Source organism: Stegodyphus dumicola, chromosome 1 (genome assembly GCF_044657685.1).
Source record: "Stegodyphus dumicola isolate Sdum_Otavi_A_Nest chromosome 1, ASM4465768v1".
In the NCBI taxonomy this organism is placed as follows: domain Eukaryota; kingdom Metazoa; phylum Arthropoda; class Arachnida; order Araneae; family Eresidae; genus Stegodyphus; species Stegodyphus dumicola.
Genome location: NC_140768.1, coordinates 237,713,897 through 237,740,797, shown reverse-complemented (window position 1 = coordinate 237,740,797; position 26,901 = coordinate 237,713,897). Strand labels below are relative to the sequence as shown.

General features: G+C 32.8%; 1 protein-coding gene across 4 annotated transcripts in view; it reads left to right on the top strand.

The window, feature by feature from the left end:
* Nucleotides 1–26,901, top strand: part of LOC118192035 (solute carrier family 52, riboflavin transporter, member 3-A-like) — a 99,596-nt gene that overhangs the window by 17,278 nt on the left and 55,417 nt on the right. Inside the window, exon 2 of one of the 4 annotated variants that reach the window (XM_035362913.2) lies at nucleotides 10,952–11,043. In XM_035362913.2, the coding sequence (XP_035218804.1) occupies nucleotides 10,957–11,043 (87 nt within the window). In that variant the 5' untranslated portion in view covers nucleotides 10,952–10,956. Of the gene's footprint in view, nucleotides 1–10,951; nucleotides 11,044–18,186; nucleotides 18,209–20,054; nucleotides 20,208–22,181; nucleotides 22,204–26,901 lie in introns of those variants that run through there. The other 3 variants (XM_085826631.1, XM_035362916.2, XM_035362917.2) reach the window with 3 other exon arrangements.

Genomic DNA, 26,901 nt, shown 5'->3' with positions numbered 1-26,901 from the left:
ACTGGAACTTTGTGTTCGAACACCTTTTTTTTACTGGTATGAATGAAGTTGTACAAGGCATGTCATATTTTAATTTCATGAGGTGGGTATTCGAACACAATCTTTCTTTGTGACTAAAATCACTTTCTTGATGAAACAGGATAGCCGCTTTTTCATCTCTTTATATCCAAGTCGTTAAATCCATTGCAATTTTAAAAAAAAGAAAGACGTGTTTGCTGGAACGATGGTTATAAGCAAGCAAGGAATTACACCCAAACAAGAAAAGCGCCAAGTGGTATGGCTTTAACGGAAATGTATCCAATATATTTTAACTAAAGGATGTCTAAAAATAAAAAATTTAAAAAAAAAAATATTATTTCCAGCCACGGTTGAAAAAAATGAGAATGGCTGTTTTTGAAGAAAAAATAAGTTCAGGAAAGTAATTTATGTTGTTTCTCAATTCTGCTATGATTTCAGAATTAAAAGAACGGTAGATTTTATTAGAAAAATAAAGGAATTGCATATAAGGCAAATTCAACATATCAAGTTTGGTGTTTTGAAAGTGTTGTACTATATCATCTAAATAAGGAATTTTCAGCCACTAGGAAATTGCTGAACTTAAGATTGGTTATCCCAAAGTCAGAGCTGGATTAATCATCAAACTAAATAAGCATTGCTTATGGCATCAAGGAAAGGAGACCACAAAAAGGTGCTTAGGGACTAAAAAATGGGGCATCACAAAAGTTTCCCATTGTCGGTTTTACTATGGAATGTATGGTGCAGCTAATCCAAGACTAAGAGAAGAAATGGGAAGCGAGTGGAAGTGCTGTTAGGACCAGACGGCTTCGACACAAGGTCGAACCTCCATCGAAACTGACTTATTATTATGAAATATTGTTATGGCCCGAATAACTGTTAATGATAAGGAGTTACTTGAGAATTAAACGAAGTACAAGGACGTCGTCGCGCGCATAAAATTTAAGAAGTGGTGATTAGCTGATGACCTGTAATTAATTGCTAAAAGTTCTTAGGCAATCAGCTAAAAGTTCTTGTCAAAGTATATGTGTTCCATAAGCAAGTGGAAAAAGTTTAGGCAACATTCATAATACACTAACATAGAAGCAATAAGAAATGGTACAAAATTTGCATAGCTAGGAAAAAGAATACAGAAATATAATGAATTATTTACAAATTATTAAATAAGATGGCCATTGGCCGCTTCCCAAAGTTTCGAGAATTTTAATCATAATTATAGATAGGAATGATACCATTATTTGAGTTCCTAAGATTCAAAGGGAAACTCTGTACCAGTATTGAAGTAGGCACGAAATTGTGCTATGCCCAGTTCTTTGTGGATCGCATTATTCCTGATAAACCACGGGCAGCAGGCGCTTTATATTAGGATGCAAGTCTGCAGAGCCTGAAGTTGTTTTCGATTGGTTTTGCACGAGTATGCCCAAACAGAGTAAGCATAATTTAGCATGAAACGTAATATGGTTTTGTAAGTGCGTAACTTGATGCCTAGAGATAAAAAGACCGTTTTTCCCAATTAAGAGAAAAAGTTTAGCTTTATGAACCCTGAAATTCTGGATATTAGATTGTGTATGTGGGGACCATGTGAGATTTTTGTCGAAGATTACGCCGAAACAGGTGCACGCTTAGCCCAGGGCAGAAGGGAATCTCACACAGTTTTATATTTCCGTCAATCTTCCTTTTCCTTGTGAACAGAATTGCTGTAGATTTGTCTGCACTAATTTCTATTTTCCATTTAATCAGCCAAGTCTCAAGTGCTTTGATATAGTTTCGTAATGCTGGACGAAGAAAAGCATTTTGTGAGTGTATGGAAGTATCATCAGTGCTAGTGTAGTGTTGTCTTTTTGTGGAATATCGTTGGCATATAAATTGAAAAGTGTAGGTCCCAGACGCAATTCCTAGGATACCCAGTTTAGGATAGCACTGTGGGAAGGTTATGCGTTTCAGATGTGAGCGGTGAAGTCTCTACCTGTCAGGTAGGATTTAGTGATGTTCATGATGTCTCTAGAGGGTGAGTAATTTGTGAATTAAGCCATCCAGCCAGACCTTATTGAAAGCTTCGGATATATCCAGGAAGAGTCTCGCTGTAAGCTTTTTCTGTTGAATGCCTTCAGCAGTGTGATCAACCAAACTGATGCGGAATAATCAGATTCTTTTCTTCGATAAGAGAGTTTATTACTTTCTAGAATTGCAGTCTCGACGATCTTGCTAGGTAGCAGGCTTATCGAACTGATACTGGAGTCTTGTTCGGTTTCAGGATCAGTATAATTGCTGCTGTCTTCCATGATGACAGAAAATGCTCATGTTTCAAGAGAAGATTAATGATCTTAGTAAGGAAGAAAACTGTCTCCAAGAGGAACTTCTTAATCATCTTGTTTGTGATATTGTCTAATCTTGAGCTAATTTTCTTTTAATTTTCTTGATATATCTGCAGATTTCCGAAGGGAATACCGGACTAATTTTGTTTCATGTGGGTTGTCACGAATTTATATATAATGTCTGAAACTTCGCTTTGTGTCTGGTAATCTTGAATATGGTTTGTGCGAAACTGAGACTCCATATATGCAGCTAAATGTTCTACCTACTGAGTTTCGAGGTAAGTGGACGTGGATCTTTGTTGGGCCTTTAGGGTCATAACAGCAGTGTAACTTTTCATAAGTCATGCCACGGCATGCCAAATGGAGCCATCATCCTCAATAAAAGAATTAATACAATTTATCCAGCGTTGCCGAAAAAGAAGAAATAGGAGGAAGAGACATTTTACTGTATATGGCAAAGCATATCTAAGGCGTGGTTAAAATCATATGACCCAAAAGTCCTAAAAAAGGTAAATTAAGGCTTCGCATTAATGTTTATATTCATAGGATTCACAATGTATTGTATTGACATAGCATGGAATCAACTCCTGCATACAACATATACTAATTACCGGTGTATGACCAACACAAATTTACTTATAATATAATAGTGAGTAAGAGAATTAATGTTTATCAGTTACCTAAATACAGTTGCTATGGGTCTACGATTGATACTATAGAGTCGCATCGCCTAGCGTTGAGACTGCATATAATGGACATGGCATAGGACTTGCACAGCATAAGACTGACATAAGCAGAGTGTATGATCGACATGGCATTGGACTGACACTGCATAGAATCGACACTAGAGTAGAATCGACGACCACATGCCATTGACATATCGTAACGTAGCCGAGAATTATAATTAGCAAAGGCATATAATTAAGAAAGAATGAAATTGGTTAATTTATTATCATTCTAGGGTGCTTACATAGTATCGACACTGATATGAAATTGACACAGGCATAGGTATTATTTAGAGCTGATACAAGTATATCATAGAAAATGAGTAGGATCTGGGCGGTGTGAGACTAAGAATGCATAGAGTTGACACCGGCATAGGACCAAAACCACGTAGGATAAGGCCGGCAGGCACAGCATATCCCAAGATTATAATTAGTAACGGTGCATAATCAAAAAGGAAATAATATAATTAAATTATTATTTTAAAAGACCTGCATAAAATCGACACCAGCGTGGGATCGAAACTGTTTTTTGAATCGATACTAATGCTGGCAGATAGGCTGAGTATTCTATGCAATGTCGATCCCGTTGCCGCATTTCCTGCGTAAGCGCAGCGAAATCAATGGAAGCGTTTACTAATTCATAGTCATTAAATATAAAAAACTGAATTATAAACACATGTCTATAAATAGGCTTCCGCTTTGACCGGGACTGTCTTGGTTTGATGGTGTGATCCTTGCGTCTCGGCCAGTTTGTCATTTTCTCCCGGTCATTTGATAAAATTTAAAAGTGCCGAATGTATAAGAAGTAAAAATAGTGCAGTCTTTGCTAAATCAGCGATTTGGATACTGCCAGTCTACGTATTTTATATCTAGATTTAAGTACTTTTAATGTTGTTTAGAAGATGTCTTCCTGCAGAATGATGACAGATGTTTTTATTACATTGAGATATGGGAAAACTTATTTTGGAGGTGCTGAATCTTTTACGTGGATAAACAGCAATGAATTAACATGCTCTGAAATTGAAGCTTCGGGTGAAAAAGTTAATGAAACTTTTCGCGAATAATACAAAAACTATGGCTTAAAGTTTTGACGAAGTTGTGATTGGAAAAGAGAGGGGTCAGCTCATTATTAAATTTGAAAAATTAAAGGAAATTTGGAATAAAAAAAGTTGTGAAGAAAAATGAGTATAATAGTATTTCAGTCATTTAAAAAAATCATTCCTTAATCATACTCAAATAGCAGAATACATTTTCAGCAACTAAGGAACATCGACACCAGTCGAAACAGTATCCTCTATAATGTATATTACATCGATGGTGTCACTAAACTCTTAAACGAAGGACCATATAATCCGATCCCTAAAGATCCTTCACCTTCCGACTTGTCAAAAATAAAAACTGCGATCAAATCTTCGCAAATCATTTCAAGCAACTTAAAACATTCACTTATCCCATCTGTTGCGAATTGTGCCAGATTATATGCTCTTCCCAAAATTCATAAAAGTGGTATTCCTTTCCGCCCTATTTTATCAAATTTAGGTACTGCCTCGTATCCATTAGCTAAATATTTGGTTTCTCGATTTTCCATTCTCTTAGAGAATAACATTTACACCATAAAAAATTCAATAGAGTTTGTAAAAAAGGTTAAAAACATTTCTCCTAGTAATTTACTCATGGTTTCTTTTGATGTAAAATCATTATTCACCAATGTCCCGGTGGAGGGTGCATTAAGATGTTTAGAAATCAGACTTCGCGAATTTCATTTCTCTTGCATCGAAATTGATGAGCTAATTTCTCTCACTCAACTCTGTTTGAAACAAACACATTTTGTTTTCCAAAATAAATACTACAAGCAAACTGAGGGATTAGCCATGGGAAGCCCCCTCAGTCCCATCCTGGCTGATATCTACATGCATTATTATGAATCAAAATTGTTTGAAACTTTAAACTTCCCGGCATGGTTCCGCTACGTAGACGATACTTTTACCCTGTTTGAAGGTAATAAAGATGATTTAAATAAAGTTCTTTCAACAATGAATTCTATTGATCCTGCTATTCGGTTCACTTTTGAACTTGAGACTTGCAATTCTCTTCCGTTTCTCGACATTCTGGTCACACGTAACACATCCAACTTCAGTACTACAGTTTACCGTAAACCTTCATCGGTTTGCCTTCCACCACACTTTAAATCATGTCATCCGACTAAACAAAAGTTAGCTTCATTTTATTCCTATGTTTTCCGTGTTCTTCAAGTTTGCTCCTCCAAATTAGCCCTTGATGAAGAACTAAATTATTTAAAAGCAATAGCTATTGACAGGGGCTTTTCACCCAACATTATTAATCAAGCAGTTAAAAAATTCTCATCTGAACACACTAAAAGCCACACTCTTATTTTAGGAGATTATAAAAATTCTGTTGTCATTCCCTTCTTTCCATCAATTAGCTATAAAGTTGCACATATTTTGCAGAAATTTAACTTTCGGGTTGTTTATTCTCCCATCAATAAAATTCCAATTTCTATACTCAAGGACCCCATTCCGGACATGAATTCCTGGGGTATTTATAGGATTCCTTGAGAGTGTGGTTTAATTTACATTGGCCAAACTAAGAGAGCCTTAAAATTTCGCGTCAAGGAACATGAGGCATATGTTAGAAAAAAGGAAACACAGAAGTCCTCTGTTGAGCAACATTGTTGGTCCGAAAATCACACTTTCAATTTTTCTGCTGCCAAAATTATTCAAAAAACATCTTCCATTGGAGAAATGGATTTTCTAGAGGCATTTCACATTCATAAAAATCTTTCTGTTCTAATTAACGATCCTAATTCCAATCCAAATTTGCCTTCGGCCTTTAAAGAAATTATGTTTTAGTTCTGGTTTCACCAACAGATGGCGCCACTTGCTTATTCTTGTCCAGGCTTTCTTATCTTATCTAATCATTTTTTCCTATTTTGTTCATTTGCGGTTTTGCAGCTGAGGATGTTGGTTCGGTAAAACCATCGAAACTAGTCCTGTGGAAATTTTGGAATGTAACGCTGATTTTTGTTGTTTGTCTTCTGAATTAGTATTTATTCGGCGTGTTATTGTGTCTTAATTATATCATATGGTCTGAAGTATAAGGCAGAATAGCTGAATCAAACATAAAAGTTTTACAGAGCTGTAAAATTAACTGTGAACTAAATTACAGTGAATTTTTCTATACCATTAAAAAGAACAAAGGCTTTGTAAAAGAAGTTCATACCAGTGATAAACACTAATAACTTCATCTTAGAGATATTGAGTTAATAATAATTTATTTTCCTTACCTGTTGTCTTATGTTAACAACCTAAGACTTACGTCTTACGTTAACTGTTATTTAGATTTTTCAGAGTTACTGATCGTAGTAGGTTTTGTTCTCTGTTGTGAGTATTTTCTGGAAATTGTCCCGGTTTGAGCAAAAAGATATTATGGTTAGCCTATCTGTAATAGATATTTATTAAATACGTAGAGCGTTTAAATATGAAAAAGCCTTTATTGGCCGAGCGTCAGGAAGGATATTAGTGCATGATTGGACGTTGAGGTCGTTAGGTTGGGTTGCTAAAGGGAACCAAACCTGGCGGTTTGGCTCGTGTTTCGTTTACGAGATCTTATAATAATTGTGATGAGGTTTCCCATCTCTGTTGAGCAACTCATAATTATAAAGTTCGTCATCCGTTGAAAGCATGAAACTAGGTGAAATTTAGTGCAGATTCCAAGCCCAGATCGGAAAGAGAGTCCTTTTATGGTCAAGAGTGTGGGTATGGTGCAACGAATTCAAGCAAGGCCGTGAAGGCGTTTGCAAATCAAGCTGTTCTCCGTCATTCTCGCGATGGTCAAAAGGCTGCACTACAGCTCGCATTTCTCAGTTGCTTCAAACTAGTTTTGAAGAAGAAAGGGGATAAGGAAAAAAGGAAGAGCTATAACGAGATATGAATGCATCAATATACCCTAGAATCAAAGCGTAGAAGCATAGAATGGAGAAGGAGAATTAAAATTCGATAAAAGTCAAAATTCGATTGTCTGCGCTGAAGGTGTTGGCCACGGTTTTTTGGAACAGGATTTTCACATGCTTGGACCTGTCAAGAGCATTTGAGGGACAAGCGATTTAAGACCGATGATAAAGTGGAAAAATTTTTGCTGGTAGGTTAGACACGAACCCAGCTTCATTCAATGAGAACGCAATGAAAGAACCTCCGGAGCGTTGGGGAAAACGCATCGTAAAAGGGGAAGACCATGTAGAAAAATAATTTGTATAAATAGTAGATCATTCCTATAACATAAATTTTGTTAAAAAAAGGCTCGTTCATATTTAATCGACTCTCATGTAATGTACCTTAAATTTATATATTAATATATACCTTTATTTATTTGCATACTAAAATTTAGAAAATATATAATTTTTGAGTTTCATGTATGATTTGGAATAAATTACTTAAATGAGGGGAAAAGAAAGAAAATGGCTGGGGAAGTATGACTAGCTTGATGAGATAAGGAGATGGAGCAATGGAAACTGGGTTGATCAATATCCATTGTAAATATTGTAGCAGAGGAAATAACTAATTGTAAAGATAAATGCCAAAAGTTAATTTATACTATTAGAAAGCATCACTTTAACCTTAAAATATTTAAAAGCTATAAACAAACTATAAATAAAATTCAACTCCTATATTGTGTTAGATTTGATACTGCATATTAGGTTGATAGCTAACGTACCTTACAATAAAAGCACGGTCTATTCTGATGCTACTTTCAGATGTCATGAAGGGAATGTCTCGAGTGAGTTGGAGGTGTGATATTGTGTTGTCATTATTTTATCGAAGCAGAATTGTTGGAAATGCAGAGGTATGATAAAATGGTGCTCAGATCCATATGGAGGGCTATGAATGTATAGGAGAGGCTTTCTTACGCCTCTTTGGGCTGGTCCAATCACACGAGCCGAAACTGAAACGTTAATCGAATATATAGCATCATCACTGATCCAAGAACCACGAGCTTAAAAAATTATCAGAACCTCATTGTGAAAATTATGGTGATTCTCATGTACGAATGTGAGGCATTATACTAACGCCATCTCAGGGACAGATTGTCAACATGCAATATTACTGTACATTTTCTTAGAAATAAATTTGAGACCAGCGGTTGAAAACAAAAAGGCTAAATTTCTGCAGAATTCTCTTATCGTTTTTAAGACATGTGGAGCATTTAGAGCAATTCACCATGCACCATATTTTTTGGACTTAAAGTTTTATTTGTATCATTTGATTTCTGAGGTGAGCGAAATACTTCGGCATTATTTTCGTAACTGTTCCAAAGCTTGTTTAAGGGGACGGTGGACTTTAAAAATTAGTTTTTTAAGTTTTTGTGTTTTCAACAAGAAATTTTACACATATACACATCAGTTTATAAAATATATGTTCAAAATTTCAATTTATTTTAAATTAAAAATTTTTAAAACTAATAATTAATTATTTTAATTAAAGCTTAAAAATGCTCCTTGCGCTCTAATTTTCAATATTTTTTCCTAATTTTTCCTTTAAGTTAATTATAAAGACTTGACAAAAGTTTTTGTGTATCCATTATTGAATATGATGGATCAGAAATTTTTAAAAAGTATTTTTGTGGACTTAAGCCCAGTTTTCGGAAAAAAGTCACCTTTTGTTAAACATTATCACGAGTTTAAACTTCTTAATAACTTCATATCCAAAAATGCATACACAGATCTACTGTAACATATAAAGATAGTTTCTTCCAAATATCATTCATTTTGAACTAAAAATGAGTCGCATGGAGCATTTTCAAGGCATAGGAACTGCCAAATATTTGTTTTGTGAAAACCGAATTTAAAGTTTTTCTTCAAACTTACCTTTAATACATGGTTATGAGAAACAGCAAATTAACTTTACATATGAATTTGTAAACACTAACTAGGTAACATTTTCGTATCATGTAGCTATTTTTAATCTCATAATATTAAAAATGACAAATATAAACATATCTCAAATTGGTATGTGATTCAAAATTATAGGGAGAAACAATTTATGCATTATATCCAATGAGACTTTTAAAATTCACCTGCACCATATGTTTTACCTTCATTTGTCACATATGCATTATCTTTTAATGCTTTACAATATTTTTTTACTATTTCTGTTTTTTTTTTTTTTTTTTTTTTTTTTTTTCCAAGCAGGTAAACTTCTCTTTTTGCTTTGGTTCAAGCGACGTTGATCACGCGTTTTTGTAACGAGTAAGGAAAACGAGTTTGTTTCTTCCTGTTCTATACGTATAGCATTTACATAACCACAGTTAATTCATTAATAGTTTTCAATACTGTCATTTCTAGCCTTTTTTTATAAATAAGCACTTCTTTTGGGCAAATATATAAATTATAACTCTTTAAGTACATTGTTTCTTACATTTTCTACAAAATTTAAAGGGCAAAGTTTACATTGTTTATACATTTTAAATGCTTGTAACTTCTTTAAAAATTTTTGAATTCGGTTTTTTGCATACGATATAGTTACGTATATGGAATATCACGAGAGTAAAAAATCAAATTCAATATTTTGGTTGATTTTTAGCTATTTTAAAGTCCTCCGTCCCCTTAAGAAAGAGTCTTGTCCATTCGAACCATCGACAAAATAGGCATTGCTACAGACGTTGCCTGCAACTTCCAGATCACTAGCAATACTGGTAATAACATTTGAATTACATGTGCCCTGTTGTAAATAAATAATTGTCATTATTACAGTTTCAGCTTTCGCAATTTGTGTAAATTATGTTTTCTGAGCGATAAGAAAAATGGCCTTTTGAATCATATTTTCCGGCTAATGTGGTTCAGAAAAACAAACTGAATGAGCTCTTGATCCATAGCAAAGTGACTGTGCATATGTGTGTGTGTATAAATAAAAGCTGAGATAAAGTCGTGCAATATGCTGCGAAATTAATTGAAAAATCGAGAAATAAAAATTACTAAATCAAAAGTTTTTTTTCAATTTTGAATTATTTTTGATTAATTTTGATTTAAGTACTTCCTTTTGGAAAGTTTTCTCTTTCATTAGCTACTTTTGATTTAATTATTATCTCTTGATTGTTCCATTAATTTCGCAGCAAACTGCTTGACTTTAATAATTTGAAATCTTGATTTAGAAATTTCTGAAAAATATACATATAGATATTTACAGCACGGATAACCTAAACTATCAGCTTTCATGCATATTGTATGGGTCTAAAAAATTACTAATTTTATTTTGTTTTTGAGAGCTTTTTAAATATTTGTCGAATTTCACTACGTATTTTTGGAAGTGCTGTTTTATCACTGTATTCGAATCCCCTTTAATCGAATATGTTAAACAGAGTTTCAACACAGAATACAACAACAAAGTCATTGCTGTCTCGGAACTAAATGTAATTGTCAGTATTTTCTTCGCTTATATTTTCAGTATCACTCCCTACCTTTTCTGTTCTTGTGAGATTTGAAATAATATCCGCATCGCTCAAAGACTGAAAGCCCAGCTCGGTTGATTCGCCATCGAACCACTTCTCGATGTTTTCCCGATCGAGATTTCTTTTACATTTTCAATTTTTTTAGCATACGACTTCAGATATTGCCTGGTGTTCTTCACAATTAAATAAATCTCCTATTTCTGTGTTAAGAAGACTCTTTCTCAAAAAGCGAACTTGCGTGTTTTTTTTTTTTTTTTTACACATTCTCATGCACAGCCTTGAGTGTGCACGGCCACGTACGGATAATCTTCACTTAGATAATCGAGAGTACACTGTATATAAACATTCAAGTCATTATAAATTATAACTAGATCTTGCGAACTTATTTGGCAATTGTATTCTAATTTATATTTATTTATTCTATTTTTTTAACAGTTGTAATGAATAATATTTTGGAATATTCACTCAACAATGATTCTGTCGAGGACAACGAGGATGATGATGATGAAGCATCTGAATCTGTGGAGGTAGGTCTTATTTTGTTCTATGATATATTTTATGATTAATTTTGTCCTGATATATTTATGAGCCCAGAATTATCTGTAAAAATAGCTAAAAGTCATCTGCATTCAGTTGCCGAATGAAGTAAGCAAGAGGTAGCAAATGGTAGAAGACTGACTTAGCTCCTGCACTTGCTGATTTTATCTGGGCAAAAGGAAGCTGGGCAGGGACTATATTTCTCGCAAACCATAAAGGATGCCCCCAAATATTAAACCTAACCATCATTCTGTGGCTGCTCTATAATACCCCAATAAAGCCTTTGACAAAGTGTAGAAGCATAAACTGATCATAAAACGAAATGGCACTTTTAAAATTCGAGGCAATACACTGACTTGGATATCGGACTTCTTGCGGCATAGTCTATCAAAGTGGAAATTAATAAAATTTTTCAAGTCCATGTGAACTTAGCCAAGGAAGACCCTCAGTAATCAAACCTTAGTCCTATGCTTTTCGTTATGTACTTCGCTGGTGTAGAGATGGTGCCTTCTTTTGCAATTAGAATTGGCATATTTACAGACGATATTGTTCTCTGGTGCTCTGGCATTGATACTGACAAAATCGAATCGAGACTTAATGACTGTCTGGCGGATTCAGACTCGATAAGGCTGTAAGCTATTTGAGATATGGGGCCCTTTATAAGTGTGTTATATTTTAATTTGCGGGGGGGAGGGGCTCCAAAAAATGGAGGGCCCTAAGCTATAGCTGGTACTGCTTATACATAAATCCTGCACTGGGCTGATTGGTAAAACTCTGAAACCAAGCTAAAATCTTCCGTCTTCTTCACTACTAATAAGCACCTATACAGATATCAGCTAAAGTTGAAGCTAGATAATCAGAAGCTGATTTGTGAGAAGCACGTCAAATATCTGAAGTTCATTTTAAACCCCAAATTTATGAATACCAAACATACTGAGCATATTGTTTCAAAAAGTAGAAAACGGCTGAACATTCTTAAATACATCGCAAATAGGACTTGATGCTGTTACCCTTAGAACATGTATTTGGCATTCATCCGCCCCATTCTTGAGTTCGTATTTCCAGTTTACTGTGCTGTGTTTATGATACCAAACTGAAGAAATTAGAATAAATCCAGTTCAGCACTGCCTGTATCATTACTGCTATGAGGCATAGCTGTCCTTCAGAAATTGCCCTTTTTAAGGCCGACCTGCAACCTCTTCAATTTAGAAGACAGGCTGGCCTTGTGAAATATCATAAAAAATTTTCTAGCTATGGCCAACATAACAAAAGTGATAAGTGGAGAAATCGTCAAAGGTTAAAGAAAAACAGTTTTTTTCGGTCAAATCGCATCTCAGCACTTATATTATTGTATCGTTGAGCCTTACTCCGTACAATATTGCTTGAATCTCTCGGAGGGACGAAATCACCCTATATGCGATCAGGTCGTAAATTTAGAACCCCTTTTTTCACGGGGGGGATCTGAAAAGGAGGGGATAATCTTGCTCGTGATCTTGAGAAAATGTGGGGGTCGTTTAAACATTTAACTTCTCTACATTCAGTTTTTATACAGAGGAAAATACAAATTTAATTCTTCGAATGAATGCAATTTTGTACAATGAAAATGTATTATTGAACTATAAACTGTAAGGCAAATAACATCTTTTTTTAAAGTAGGAGTAGAATGACAGATATTTGTTACATCAATGAATTTTTAGTAAATGTTGAGTTTTTCATTTCGAATGTTATGCTACATGTATGCGAAGTAGCTGAGTATCTGAGAAAGTAGTCATAACCCAAATGGCTTTCAATTTTTTCACGTCTAAGGACTGTTTTTCAATTGCATTGTGATCGCTGCTTTTTAGTTAATTTTCTAATGACATATAAACAATAATTGTTTTTATTTGAGACTTATGAATAAAATAACGCAAACTAGACTACAGAAAATTCTTCAGAATGAAGTTAAATAATATTGAAAAATACATTATTGATGCTCTTTTGTGTTTTATATGTAGTAGTTAATATGGAATCCTTAAATTATATATATATCTACGTATAGGTATATATAAATGGAACCAAATATAGAACAAGGTATAAAATATCAAAGAAAAATATCTTTATTATACAATGTTCATTACCATACGTATATATTTACGTAATATCAGTATGAATGATTAGTTATGTTTCGTACATATATAATTTATTTTTATATTTATAATGTTCATTACCATACGTATATTTACGTAATATCAATATAAATGGTTAATTAGGTTTTGTACATATATAATTTATTTTTATATTTTGTATTATATTCAGTATTTTATACGTATCTGAAGTTTAATTTTACTTGTTCTCCTTTGGGTTACGACATTTATGTGCCTACCCTAAATTCGTCGTTTTGGTGAAAATTTTTGAAATTTTTTTTTATTTATTCATTTTATAGGCCATACATTTAGGTTTCCAAAAATGCTTTATTTTTGTTTTTACGATAACTAGAAGAAAAGTTATAGTATAAAAAATAAACCGGAAGTGAATTTTTGGATGCCGGAAGTTGGCATTTAAATGGTCGTAAAAATGTAAACAATAAGTTTAAACAACTATTTTCTAATTATTAAACAATATGAAAGCTGTAAAAGCAACACATCTTTCACTGTGTGACACTTTGCTGATAAAATGCCTACCTGGGAAGACTCAAAACAATAATGAGTGTTTTAGTAACCTTTCGAGGACTATTTTACCTAAAGAAACTTTTGTCCAACTGAAAACATTGCTTTTAGGTGCACATATTGCTGTATTATTATTTAATTCAAGATATTTAGGACTTTTACCTATTTTCAGGTATATAGAAATAGAAATTAATCCCATTTTGCTTGAAAAATACATGGGAATAGACAAACAGTGAATTCAGAAATCGAAACGCCAATCTCTACAAGCAACAAAGTTATCCAGGAAAATGCTAAAAGAAAGTCAAAATTAGTTAAGAATGAAGTAAAAGAGGGCCTAACATACAAATACGGCGAGTTTTAAAGGTCTAAAAAGGCTACAAAATTTTTTGTGTTGTTAAAATCTTTAAATGCATTTTCTGAGAATGTTTTTCGTTACTTTTGATTAGCTGTGTTCTGTAGCAAAATCTGACCTCTTTGTATTTATTTATTGATTTTATTGACAGTATTTTGAAGAAAAGAGGATTTAGTTTTTGTTTTAATTTTGAGTTTTTGTACTAAGTTTTGAATATTTTTTTAAAATTTTATAAGTACAGCAAATTTTTTCACACGCACACGCACACACACACGCACACGCACACGCACACACACACACACACACATACATCAATTAAATGGAATTTTAATTGATTTTAATTGCCATTTTCCCTCTGATAAACCCCTCTTTAGAGTTCAATAGCAGTCGATCAGCTTTTGTTGGGGTTCATTTTTCTTTATGGTATGTTTACGTTATATATATGTATGTATTATGCATTGCTCATACTCGTCAATTGCAACTTTTAATATCTCTTGGAAAAAAATCAGGATTGGAATCCAGAAAATGATTCTTAGTGACGCTAAAACTATTATTACTAGGCATTGTCATGCCACAGTGTTTAAAAAAAATCCCATTGCTTATAGGTAGAGCCTATGCTCATATCCTAGACTAAAATTAAATTTAATCAAAATTAATTAAGGGGGTTGCTCTTAGGAAGCCGTAATTAGAAATAGTTATAGGAAATGTTAATCAATACTTATTCTCTTGTGGATTAAACACTTACTCCCTATTTGATCACGTGTATGGAAAACAGATATTCGTCATTCATAAAGAAAAGAAAAGTGAATCAAAATGAGTAATATTCTTGTTTTTCCAACTGCAAAACCATCTTAAGCTACTATCGGATTTAATCTTTAAATTATTCCAATAACAATCAGAACAAGAGGGGGTCAATATTCTTAACTATAATTTACTAATGCAAATCCTATTTTAGTTTCAAATGCCTTTCATTAATTACATTAATGATTTGGATATTTCCTAATTATTTTTATTACTAAAATAGTTGTAAATACTTTATTACTGATATGTTTATGTACTATTTTATTAAAAAGCGTATTTATTAATTTATTAATAAATTTATTATAATTTATTAATATTAATTTAATTATTTATTAATAAACCAAAAAAGTGCATACTAATATTATTAAGCTGTTTAATAAATACGTAAAAGAGCACTTCAAAACTTTTTGTATCCTATGTAATTTGTCTCCATTCCGATACCATGTGCATCCTTGTACACGTTACTGACTTACAGTGAAAAACAGAGGAGAGCTCCATTCAAGATTTTATTCCTGATCTACTGATACTGAATGAGACCTAAAAACACTTTTATTTTAAAATATATGTCCCCTTAGGATCCTCGACACAGCCGTTTACTTTCCCCTTTCGTAATTAACGTCAGTCTCTCGCTCTTGACCGCATTTGCAAAGCCACCGGAGGGACACCCAAAAGTCCACTTTGATCTTTCTGCTCCTGTTAACAAGAAAGATAGATTTTGCCTTCAAACATTTTAAGCAGTTGGTCTTCGAAATCATAAACAACATACGAAAAAATGGCATCAGTGTTATCACTGATGGTAGTAAAATTGTTGACAGTTCAGACAGAGCAATTTATATTGAGAGCGCTCAGGTAAAAATGACTTTTTGCCTACATAACCCGGTTTTCTGCTCGGTTTTCAGAAGCGAATTAATAGCAGTTGCTGTGGAACTCGAAGCTATTGTAGCTGAAAGGGAGTTTTGTGATCTGTATCTTATCTGATAGTCGTAGTTCTCTATATCTTAGCAACTTGATCTCAGTGAGCAATAAAGCCAGAGCCAGTGTTGCTGTCTTACATAAGTTAAAACTGGTTTTCCTGCACCATGATGTCCATCTCCAATGGATTCAATCTCATGTAGACATTTACAATAGATAAATAAATGTTAAATAAATAGCAAACAAAATGTTAAAGGAGGGTTGCACTCATTTTATTCTTTCCCCTCCGGCCTTACCTTTTCAGAACTATTCTCTATGGAAAATTCACAAATAATGGTGGAGTGATTGACGTCCCCCACTCATCACTGGTATCTGGGTAGTAGGCTGGGAATGACTGCCTACTACCCAGATACCAGTGATGAGTGGTGTCTAAAACTAAAATAGGATTTGCATTAGTAAATTATAGTTAAGAATATTGACCCCCCTTGTTCTGATTATTATTGGAATAATTTAAAGATTAAATCCGATAGTAGCTTAAGATGGTTTTGCAGTTGGAAAAACAAGAATATTACTCATTTTGATTCACCTTTCTTTTCTTTATGAATGACGAATATAACAGGGGCTCGCGGACTGCGCTTTCACGACTGGCAAGTGGGCGCATCAAGTGCCTCCCTTTCTATGCAGGAAAGTCTTCGGCACCTGTACCAAGTGTTACGACATCAAGCTTCGGCCGAACACATAGTGGATTGTTTAAGCCTTTCAAGAGAGGACATATTTTAAATCCTATTTTTGTTCTCGCTTTCTTAGGGTCAAAGGGACACAGCACTAAGCTCTAAATGTAATCAATTCCGGGACCATTTATTTATTTATTTATTTTGAATTCCATCGACGAGATCCAAAAGGCTGAAAAGCACCTATCCCAATGGGCCGGCTGTTCCGTCGATGGCGGAAAGGAAAGGACCTCCAACCACCCAAAAGGACTTCAACAGATTAACAAAGAAATACTTTTTAATCTGGACAGATCCATATTTTCACAGATAAGTCTGATGTGGGGGAGAAGAGTAGTCTTCGCCTTGAAAACATATTATTACGGCATTGAAATTGATCACAAAAATTGTAAATTGGAAGCATACAATTCAGTTTTCCAAGCAGAGGTAGCAGCTATCATATGCAGCCTGAAATGGACTAAAACAGGACTTAATAATATAAATATTTGTACTGATATTCTTTCAGATTTTCAGGCGCTCTCCCATCCAGACCAGTCCAGTAAACTAGTTTAGGAAATCTATTGCGAGCTGTTCAGGAAACATATCCGATTTTGGTAAAGGCACATGGGAACATCTTCTGAAATGACACGAAAATGAGGAACACATTATGACGTAACACTCTGATACATTTTTACCCTGATTGATTGTGTTGAAAGAAATACAAAAATCACATTAGTCTTATGCGATAATTACATATTTTAAAATGTATGCCATTTTACTGTCAAATTGTGCAGTGACTGTGGAATAAGTAACAGTGAGAAAACTATTATGTATTAAAATATTATCATTCATTTACACTTTTGTATCTTTCATCAAATATTTATAGCAGGGATTTCCAACCTTCTTCTAGGATTGACACCCGTTAAAGAGTGGTTTCCTTCAAAGGACCCCTTTGTATTTTTCTCTATAATATACAGTATACGACATAATCATATACAAATAGTTGCATATGAATAACTTGCAACGTATAAATAAAAATTAGAATAAATGCTTTTTAAAAATGGTTTATTATATTTATGTTTAATTATTTTTCATATTTTTATTATTTTTGGATTTTACAAACATAAACAAGTTTTTGGAAAGGAGGAAATCACATTCTAATGGCACAAAAAGTTTGACTTTTAATTAATGTGACGCGCAAAAAGTTTGACTTTTAATTAACAATTAATGGTTGCGTTTGATGTACTGATGCAGTTTTTTTAATATTTGGGATAAAATAATTTATTTTTTTAAATCATCTCTTTCAAAAATATTCAACCTATTTCTTGTTTCTTATTATAGTTTTGCGTTCTCCATATTTTTATATTTTTTTCTTGTGTACTTGGAATTTACTTTTTTATATTGCACAAAAAATTTGTATATTAAAAAATATTATTGATTTTAAAAATATGTTAAATAATTTTAGTGGATTTTCCCCTTATGTTTATTTGGCATGTTTTTTTTCCTTGCTACATGATAAAGCGTTATTATCAATAAACAATCAATTATCAGTTTCTTTAATAAATAGTTTTTTCTAATCAGGGATCTTGATTATGCCGATCAGTTGGTGGCACATATTTGGCTACCGATCGCCTGATCATCATTGACATCCTTTAAAATTCCATCCATTCCCTAGGGAGTCAATTTGAATCCGTTGGAAACCCTTGGTATATAGTTTTATTTATTTCTTTTCCGCAGGGTAAGGAATTTTTGTAAACACTTCTGTTTATGTATTAATGATAAAGAATGATGGTATTAATGATAAAATGTAGCTTTTAACAATCATATCATGAATTAGTAAATAAACTTTATTTGTAACAAGCGAATAAGAAGTTTATGAAAAAAATCACTGTTATCTCTTTTATCTAATTTTATGCATTTGAAAAATTGCTTATGATAACGTTTTTATTTTACTTTTTATTTTATATTATTTTGCCAATGAATGGCTATTTTCATAAAAATTTCTAATTATGACACGCTAATGATAAATGTAACTTTCAGTAGTTATCTGATTAACTAGCAAATTAACCTTTCAACATCATGAACATCAGTTTCATGAAAATTATTAAAAGCGAAGTGAAAATAATTTGTAACTTTAGTCAGTTCATTTTGGACTTTGAACCCAACTTTGAACTGCTCGGCTAAAGCTCTAATAATAGTAAACTGTATTATTTCGTAATAATATAATTCATATCAATGGCCAAGCGCTTGTAGATTGATGAATACTTTTAGTTCGTCTTGGGTTGGCACCCAAGCGAACTGGCTGGCTGCATTGTTGATTTTCGCGGTTGTCTGTAAGATCAGTTGACAAACAAGGTTAGGCTCTTCGCTGTGCTGACGTCACGTACTTACACAAGTGGGAGAAACGAAGAGAGAACACAAAGATGCTTTTGAGCAGACTAGGAGGCAGTGATGTCATCCACGAGGAAACCTTGCGTTATAGCAACCTTACTTTTCCCCATGTGCATTGTGAATGTGAATTTTTCCTTAGAACGTTCTCTACGAAGTCATTCCTCCATTTAGCCAGATAGCTGTCATGTGCTTTGCCATATTCAAGTAACCTAACCTTAATATATATACAAAAATTATACTACGATTTCAATCAACTGGCCAGTACTGGAAACGGCAAATTTTTTTTTATTTTGACCGTAGCATAGATGTGCACTGATTATCTCGCGCAACGAATGCCTCGCATAATAAACGTTTCTGCATAACGAACACCCGCATTAACCGAAATGTATTTCTGATTAGGAACTGCACGCAGACACGTTAAATGAGAGACTAAATTTGTCCTGTTTCCAAACTTTGTTTTAATGTCACATAAAATTAAAACAACGAATTAGGAACAAGTATGTACTCGTAAACATAATTTTAAATAATATTGCGTTCTTCTGGCACTGGCTTGTATGATGTTACCAAAGCCCCAAATACTCAAGAGTCTACTGTTGCGTGCTTCCGGTTTTAACTTCCTGCTCCAGCCCAAAGTGATAATAAGCTCAAAGTGATAATAAGCCAAAATGTTAATAATGTATGTTCCGGGATAAAATATTATAAAAATATTTACATATGTAGGTATGTACAGTTTCGCAGTTCTCCAGACTCTACATATAGGGAGCTCATTACATTTGTTTTCACCTTTTATGACATATAGGAAACAGCGTTCGGTGTAACGAGCCGTAGCGGAACGGATTATATTTGTTATGCGAGTCATCATTGTATTTACTATAAATAAAAAGACTTTCTAATAACATTGTGTATACCGCATCTCCGTACGGAGTATAACTCAGGGTAATATAATATTTCGCTTCAGCAATAAATTTTTTGTAACTTTAATGATATTTTCTACTAAAACAAGTGACAGCAGCAAATTCCTTTACTTAAAAACGGTCATAAATAATTCACATTTTATTTTCATTGTATAGTTTTTACTGGGCTGGAAATATTTTTGTCTCCCGAAAGGAGATATCTTATCTGATCAGTCTTATCCTCTTAACGATAGATTAACAACTACGCTGAATCGCGATGTAACTGTTATTTGTGACCAAGCTTGCGTCACATTGTCTCGGCTTTAACACTTCAGTTCCTTTTTATTGCATCAATGATAAGTTAGATTTGAAAGCTCATCATTTTTTAATCTAGGATATTACTATATGAGGATCAATCCTGGAATACCTCAGTAACGTTTCATCATTAACAAGGTAAGGTTTATTACCGCTTTTTTATGTGGTACTGGAAACTTAATTTACAAGGAATACAGCATTATGTTTCGATATGATTTCATTTAACTAAGTTTATATGGTCACGCTATTAATTTTAAGCTGCCAATTAAATACAAGCGTAAAAGATTGGTTGGATAACTTTTCGTCCAGTCTTGACTTCTTACCTATTACAGCCACAGCAAAAGGCAAATAAAAATAATTATTAAACCTGTCGACTTGATAGTTACACAAGCTGAAAGTAACAGAAATATGTTAGCCTGCGGATAGGTAGCTGACTTTAAATATAAATTCAAGTTAAATTGAAGGTTGTAAGGTTTATCCTGAGTTTTTAACAGTTAATTTTGAATTAAAGCCACTTTCCTTCTTAATTTTACCTTACAATTTTCTGCCAGAACGAGTTTTCAGAATCGCGGTTAAATGCAAATGAAGGAAGAGCAAGTATTTAAAGTTGAAGTTCTACTGGCTTCGTGAGAAAGCCAGACATTCTGACCAGCACGCGTACGCGTTTTGGCTATACTCTCTTTAAAGCTATTTCTACGCTCGGCCCTACTTTAGACCCTTGATAGCTTCGCCGTTTAGTTAGCGTTAAGGGGCCAACTCCTGTGAAATTGTCATAGCTTCGGCTGTATCTCTTTCGTTTAGTTAAGTTTTATTTCTTAGCATTCTTGAGTTCAAACCCAAGTAGAGGCTTTTCTGTACGTCCTGAGCGAGGACTGACTGTGAACTTTATTTGAGCAATAAAGGGTAATTAACCCTTCGTGAGTTTACGTTTCTATCTTTCTGAACTAAGCGATTATTCGCTTACCAGTTCTCAAGATTTCACACATTTAGCTGTAAATTTTAGGTTAGAGCACTACAAGGTAGAATACAATATTATTGAAGTCTAGCATAAATTTTGGCTCCCTTCCTCAACTAATCATTTGCGAAGTATCAGAGCAATCAAAACTTTGCTAGAAAGCTAATTGTGACAGTAAAAATCTAAAGTAGAGTTACAGCCATGGTAAGCTGCGGAACGCTTTATAAACTTTCAAATTTCACTTCTATTTATACTTCAAACTAATTTGCTTGTGGTGAAAGTTAATGAAAACAGAAGTATAGGAAAACCAACCTCATAAGAGTACTGGTTATTTAAAATAAAATCTTTCAGGTGAAATCCAGTTACCTTTTATTTGTAATTATTTTGATCCAACTCTTTTAAACGAGAGTATTTAAATTTTTAATCCCTTAAAAATATTAAATTTAATTTGAATTGAAAGAATTAAGTTATACAAGCTTAGCGAAATCCACTAAACTGTAAAAAAGGGTTTATTTGTATACTTAGTCACTCTCGAAAAGAAATAAAACCTTAGAAGCTGCTTTGAATGGCATGTTTTAAATCAAAATTGTCAAATAATAAATTAAAACCTTTAAAGGCATTTGTCCTTATATACATATATTATATGAATTCTATTCATCTCTTTTGATTTTGTTTAAAATTCTGTTAATATTCCAAAAAGATTTTTGTGGGAACGTCCCACGTTTTTATTTTTAATTGCATATCATCAAGAATATTGTGGTATTGAAAAAAACTGCTTTTTATTTACTAGTGGTAACCATGTAAGAAAATGTCGCATTCCTTTGCAGCATGCTCTCGTGGTGTAAGTGATAGCATGTCCGACTGACAGTCGAAAGATTTCGAAGCCTGTTGATGACATTGCTGATTTCTCATGCTTCCTGCTAAAAAAAAATTCTAAATAGCTGTACTATGGCGCTCGACTAAAATGTGGTGGGTGTAATTCGTCGCCACCTAGATTTGACGCCATCTAGATCAGATTAGATACCCAAGTCCCCTTTTAAGTGGGAAAAAATATAAGGAATTATTTCTTCCATTATATGCTTTCGTGGTGTAAGTGGTAGCGCATTCATTTAGCATCGGAAGATCTGGAGTTCGGGTTCCAGCGAAGGCATCGTTGATTTCTTACATTCTCTACTGCGGGTAATTACCTAATATCTCTGTACTAAAACTGAGTAACTTAAAGAAGTTTTATCCGGTATATTTCACTTTCTCCACTCTGAAGAAAGACCAGGGGGGGGAAGAAAAAGAAAATCATCGCTTCTGAATAGTAAAAAATTATTTCTTTTCATCTGTCTCGCAGCGATAACTGACATCTTGACGTCTTGATCTATTCGACAACTTAATATTACAATGCATTCATTTAATTTCTGTAAGATCGAGCTCATCATCATCACTATAATCGTTGAGCTGCCAATTATGACTGATTAAATTTTTAGATTTCAAAATCTGTCATTATTAAATGTTTTTTATTAATATTAACTAAATGTTTTTTGTTAATGTGTTTTATGTAACTGCTGTTTGCTGCGAGATAACTAAATAATAGCAAATGTTTTTTGAAAAAATATAAAAAAATTCTAATAAATATATTTTTTACTTATATTTATTTGTTATCATTCTTGATTTTAAGAAGAGCAAAAGAGGTGAATAATAATCTGTGAAATACGTTATATGTACGATCGATTTTCAGATGTAGGAATGTAAATACAATGTATATAAAATGATCGAAGAAATATATCGGATTTGGAAAAGTTTGAAATCATTAGTAAACTGCTTTGAGATTTGCAATAAACATAATTTAAAAGATTATATTTCTGTCTATCGGATGGTGCAAAGATCGAAACTCTACTACAGGTAGCTTGATAATTAAACAAGGATATGTGAACAAAATCTAGAAAATTGCTCCGATATTAAATAGAAAAATATCGAATTATGAAAAAACATTGATGTGGAATGTAGTATTGTCTCCGCAAATGCATATACTGTAGAACCCGCTTAAGAAATTTTCGAAGGTGCGCAAATAAAAAGATTCTTAAACGAGAATATCTTTTTACGTAATTATAGTAGTTATTTACAAAACAGCTTATTAACAATATAATGCTAAATTTATAATTTTATTAATTGTTTTGAAATTATTATAGTCTATTTAATCTTTTAATTCTATTTCAAATTAGTTTTAGTCTATTTAATCTTGATAAATGCAATGAACGTTTTAGTTCATAACATTTTATTTAAAATGCAAAATTACCTGCATTTTTTATAGCTACTGTAATATGTTTTTTTTAAATCTTTCGTCAATTAAAATTTTTATTCATTAACCAATTTTCTAAAAATATAATCTAATTTCACAGAAATTAATAATATCATTTCGAAAGAGATAGGAAGGGCGGCCTAATGATCTTCTTTTGTCCTGTTTCCACGTTATGTGTGGTTAAAGAAAATGGACCGAAATTTAGCAGCATTCCTCGCCATCTGAAATGATGAATTCGCTTAGGAATCTTCTTAACCATTATGATGATAACAAGCGAAATGTGACTAGCCGAGAGACATTAACAACTGTATGAAAAAAAAACAACCATCATATAAAGAAAAAAAAAGAGTAATGACTCGCGTTTTTAAGTTGAAACTGGGTAAATGCATGCATTTAATAAGAAGTCCTTTTTAAAATAACTAATAAAAATTTTGCTTTTAGAAAGAAAGAAACATTTCCTGAAAAATTAGTGCAAATTTCTTATGTAGGAAAACCTTTCATGATGAAACGTAGTATATGAAGAAATTTAGCATTAATGAAATAAGAAAATTTCAATTTGGTAAAATTTGGTACTTTGTCAAATAAATTTCTTAAACTGGTTTTTTAGCATGAGCAAAATTTGAAAAAGAAGTCAAAAACTGACTTGAGCCAAAGAAACAAAGAAAAGGTCCAAATAAAACAGTGTAAAAATATCCTAACTTTAGAACAAAATTCTTTGTATTTATATTTATAAAGAAAGCATTCATGAACAATTTTTTGGAAGTAGTTTTGACTTCGAAAAAACAACTGTGAGTACTAAATTCCTTCAAAATAAAACTCAAATAGCATAGTTGCGTAACGAATTTTCTTCATATTTTAAGGAATTAATAAAACTTCCTATTCTTGTTCAAAATTTTACTTTCGTATGCTAATCACATTTTAAAAACATTTAAATCCATGGTAATTAGAGAAGTATGTTATGAAAATTAAGTTGTAGAAGGATGAAGTTATGGGAAAACTGAATGAAACTTGCTTTATTTAGAATTAAGCTGCAAAAGCTGAAAAAAAAATTAATTACTAATAAGCGCATATGCAAGCCATATTATCGAGCAATTTTTGAATTAACTAAATATTTAGCTTGTAGAGTCATTAGGTAATTTTTAGAAACAGACAAGATGAAAAATTAGCAAACGCCTTCGACGTTAAATCGAACCACGGACCTCTGGAATACCGGCCCAGCGTGCAGAACGACTACACCACGAAGTCACGCTAGGAAGGCTAGAGAAATGCCTTATATACTCTCCCTTTTAAAGGCAGACTGGGTATTAGGGGACCCAGTCACCAAATCCTGGGTGTGGAGAACAATCATCCGCAATCCTTTTAGTTTGGGCGCAACTTTGAATTTTAATGATCTCTGTTTATATGTGATAATATGTTTTATTTTTCTCTCTTTGTGTTTATTTGTTTTTGTGTGTAATTTGTGCTTTGTGTGTTCCATGTCATATTTTTAATTAATTTTAATGTGTATATTAATGTGTTTTATGTAACTGCTGTTTGTAATTTATATATATAACATATGTGCTACGTTCCCACACAATGTCTTACATCGGTTATAGCCCCTGTATGGCCATATAACAAATTTATTTAAGATCCAAATGAACTCCCGGTGCAGCCTCCTGGACCTCCAGGGAGTTGTTGTTTCTAGATAGTGGAGGGCGCGGGACATACGCTTGTTTACCTATGTTAAACACAAGGCGTCTCCGTCCTCCGTCACCTGTACCTGTAGAGACATTAGGATTTTTAGAAGCCGGAGAGAGGAAAAATTAGCAACCGCCTTCGTCGGGAATCGAACCTCTGGAATATCGGCCCAGCGTGCAGAACCACTACACGACGAAGGCACGCTAGGAAGTTGGGAGAAATACCTTATAAGCTTATGAAGGATAATTTATGTTTAGGTATAGGTTTATGACATAAAAGCATATTCAAATGGTTAAAAACCAAATTCGGATTTAATTAAAGGTTTTGATGTGATTGGTTTCGTTATTAATCGACATTTAATTAAAGGTTTTGATAGGATTGATATGGTTTGTTAGATGTGAAATGCTAATACAAAAGCAAATCACAGTGAATAACTTATTTTTATGTTAAATTACACTAAGTGGAACATTTTTTTCCGCCCCATATCCACTATACGCTTTCCCATTTCTTACATAATTTTCTTTTTCACGATTTTCTTCGAGAATGAGTGTGAAAACATAGGTGTAATTTACTTGTATATGTAACATATGGAAATATATATTTATGCTAAATATGAGTATTTATTTTTGAATACTAACTGTATTCGTATTCATATGTCATGTAATTTATATTGTTATTGCTTGGAAGAAAGGAAGTACTGAATTTAATGAATACTAGAATATTAAAAATAATCATACTAGACTATTAAATTAAAAAGAAAAGAGAGAAAGAAAATCTGAAAAGGATTCAGAATTTTAATGGAGAATTTGTTAAAGTTTTTTATGCTCTCGCTGAGTATCGTTAGTTATCACTTTGCGCTTGGACTCGCTTCTGCTAACACAGTTTTTAGCTTATTATTAAGCATCGCTTTCTTCGCACTTACGCTACATCAAACTGAAAAGCAACATCACTTTACCATACACATTTCTTATATTCGTAAGATTATTTTTTTGAAAATTAGCCGTTCGAGTGACCAGCCACTTAAATGAAAATTAATATCTAATTATCTGAAAAAAGGAAATTAATATCTAATTTAGACATCTCATGATTTAAATGCATTTTTATTAAATCAGTCAGATTAAAAAGTAGAAAAAGTAATTTTAAGAACTGCCTTTATTGCTCTTCAGTTACGTAGTTTACTACTCTATAACAGAAAGATCAAATTTGAAAGTTAAATATCTTACGTTTTACTGAATGGCAACGGGCTGAACGTGGAGTTAATAAATATTCCTTTTAACGCATTGGTAAGACATTGCTTTCATATAGCCGAATTTGTGGACTAAAATTGAAAGTTAAATATTTTACATTTTGCCGAATGGCAACAGTCTGACGCGCTGGGATTAAAAATATTTTATTTCGAACAGTGTTGCCACTTCTAGCTTTCAAATCGTTTATTTAAACAAAAATTAGTTATTTTTTCAAAATATGAAACAAATCTAAAAGAAATTCAAAATTGAACCTCCAAAGTTCTCCTGTTTCGGTCGAGGACTACGTTAAAAATTCTGTAGCTGTAAATTGTTGTCGTTTTTAACGCGAGGAACGTATATACATGCATACATACAAATTCTTCATTATTAAATTTTTATTTTATTTTTGAAATAATAATTTTATTTTTAACATTTGGTGACAACAAGTTGAAGTGATTTGGGTAGAAAAAATATACTGACAAATATACTGAAAAAAGGTGAATTATATCAATATATTATACTAGAATATTAAAAAGTTATAAAAAGTTTCAGATCTAGTACATAAGTACTAAAAGTGATCACTATGATTGCGTATGATGAAGAGATTCATAACTACCATCATTTGAAAGGTTTATTTTAATTAGCTTGTTATTTCTTATGTGGAATCTTCCCTGCGCTTCTATAGTT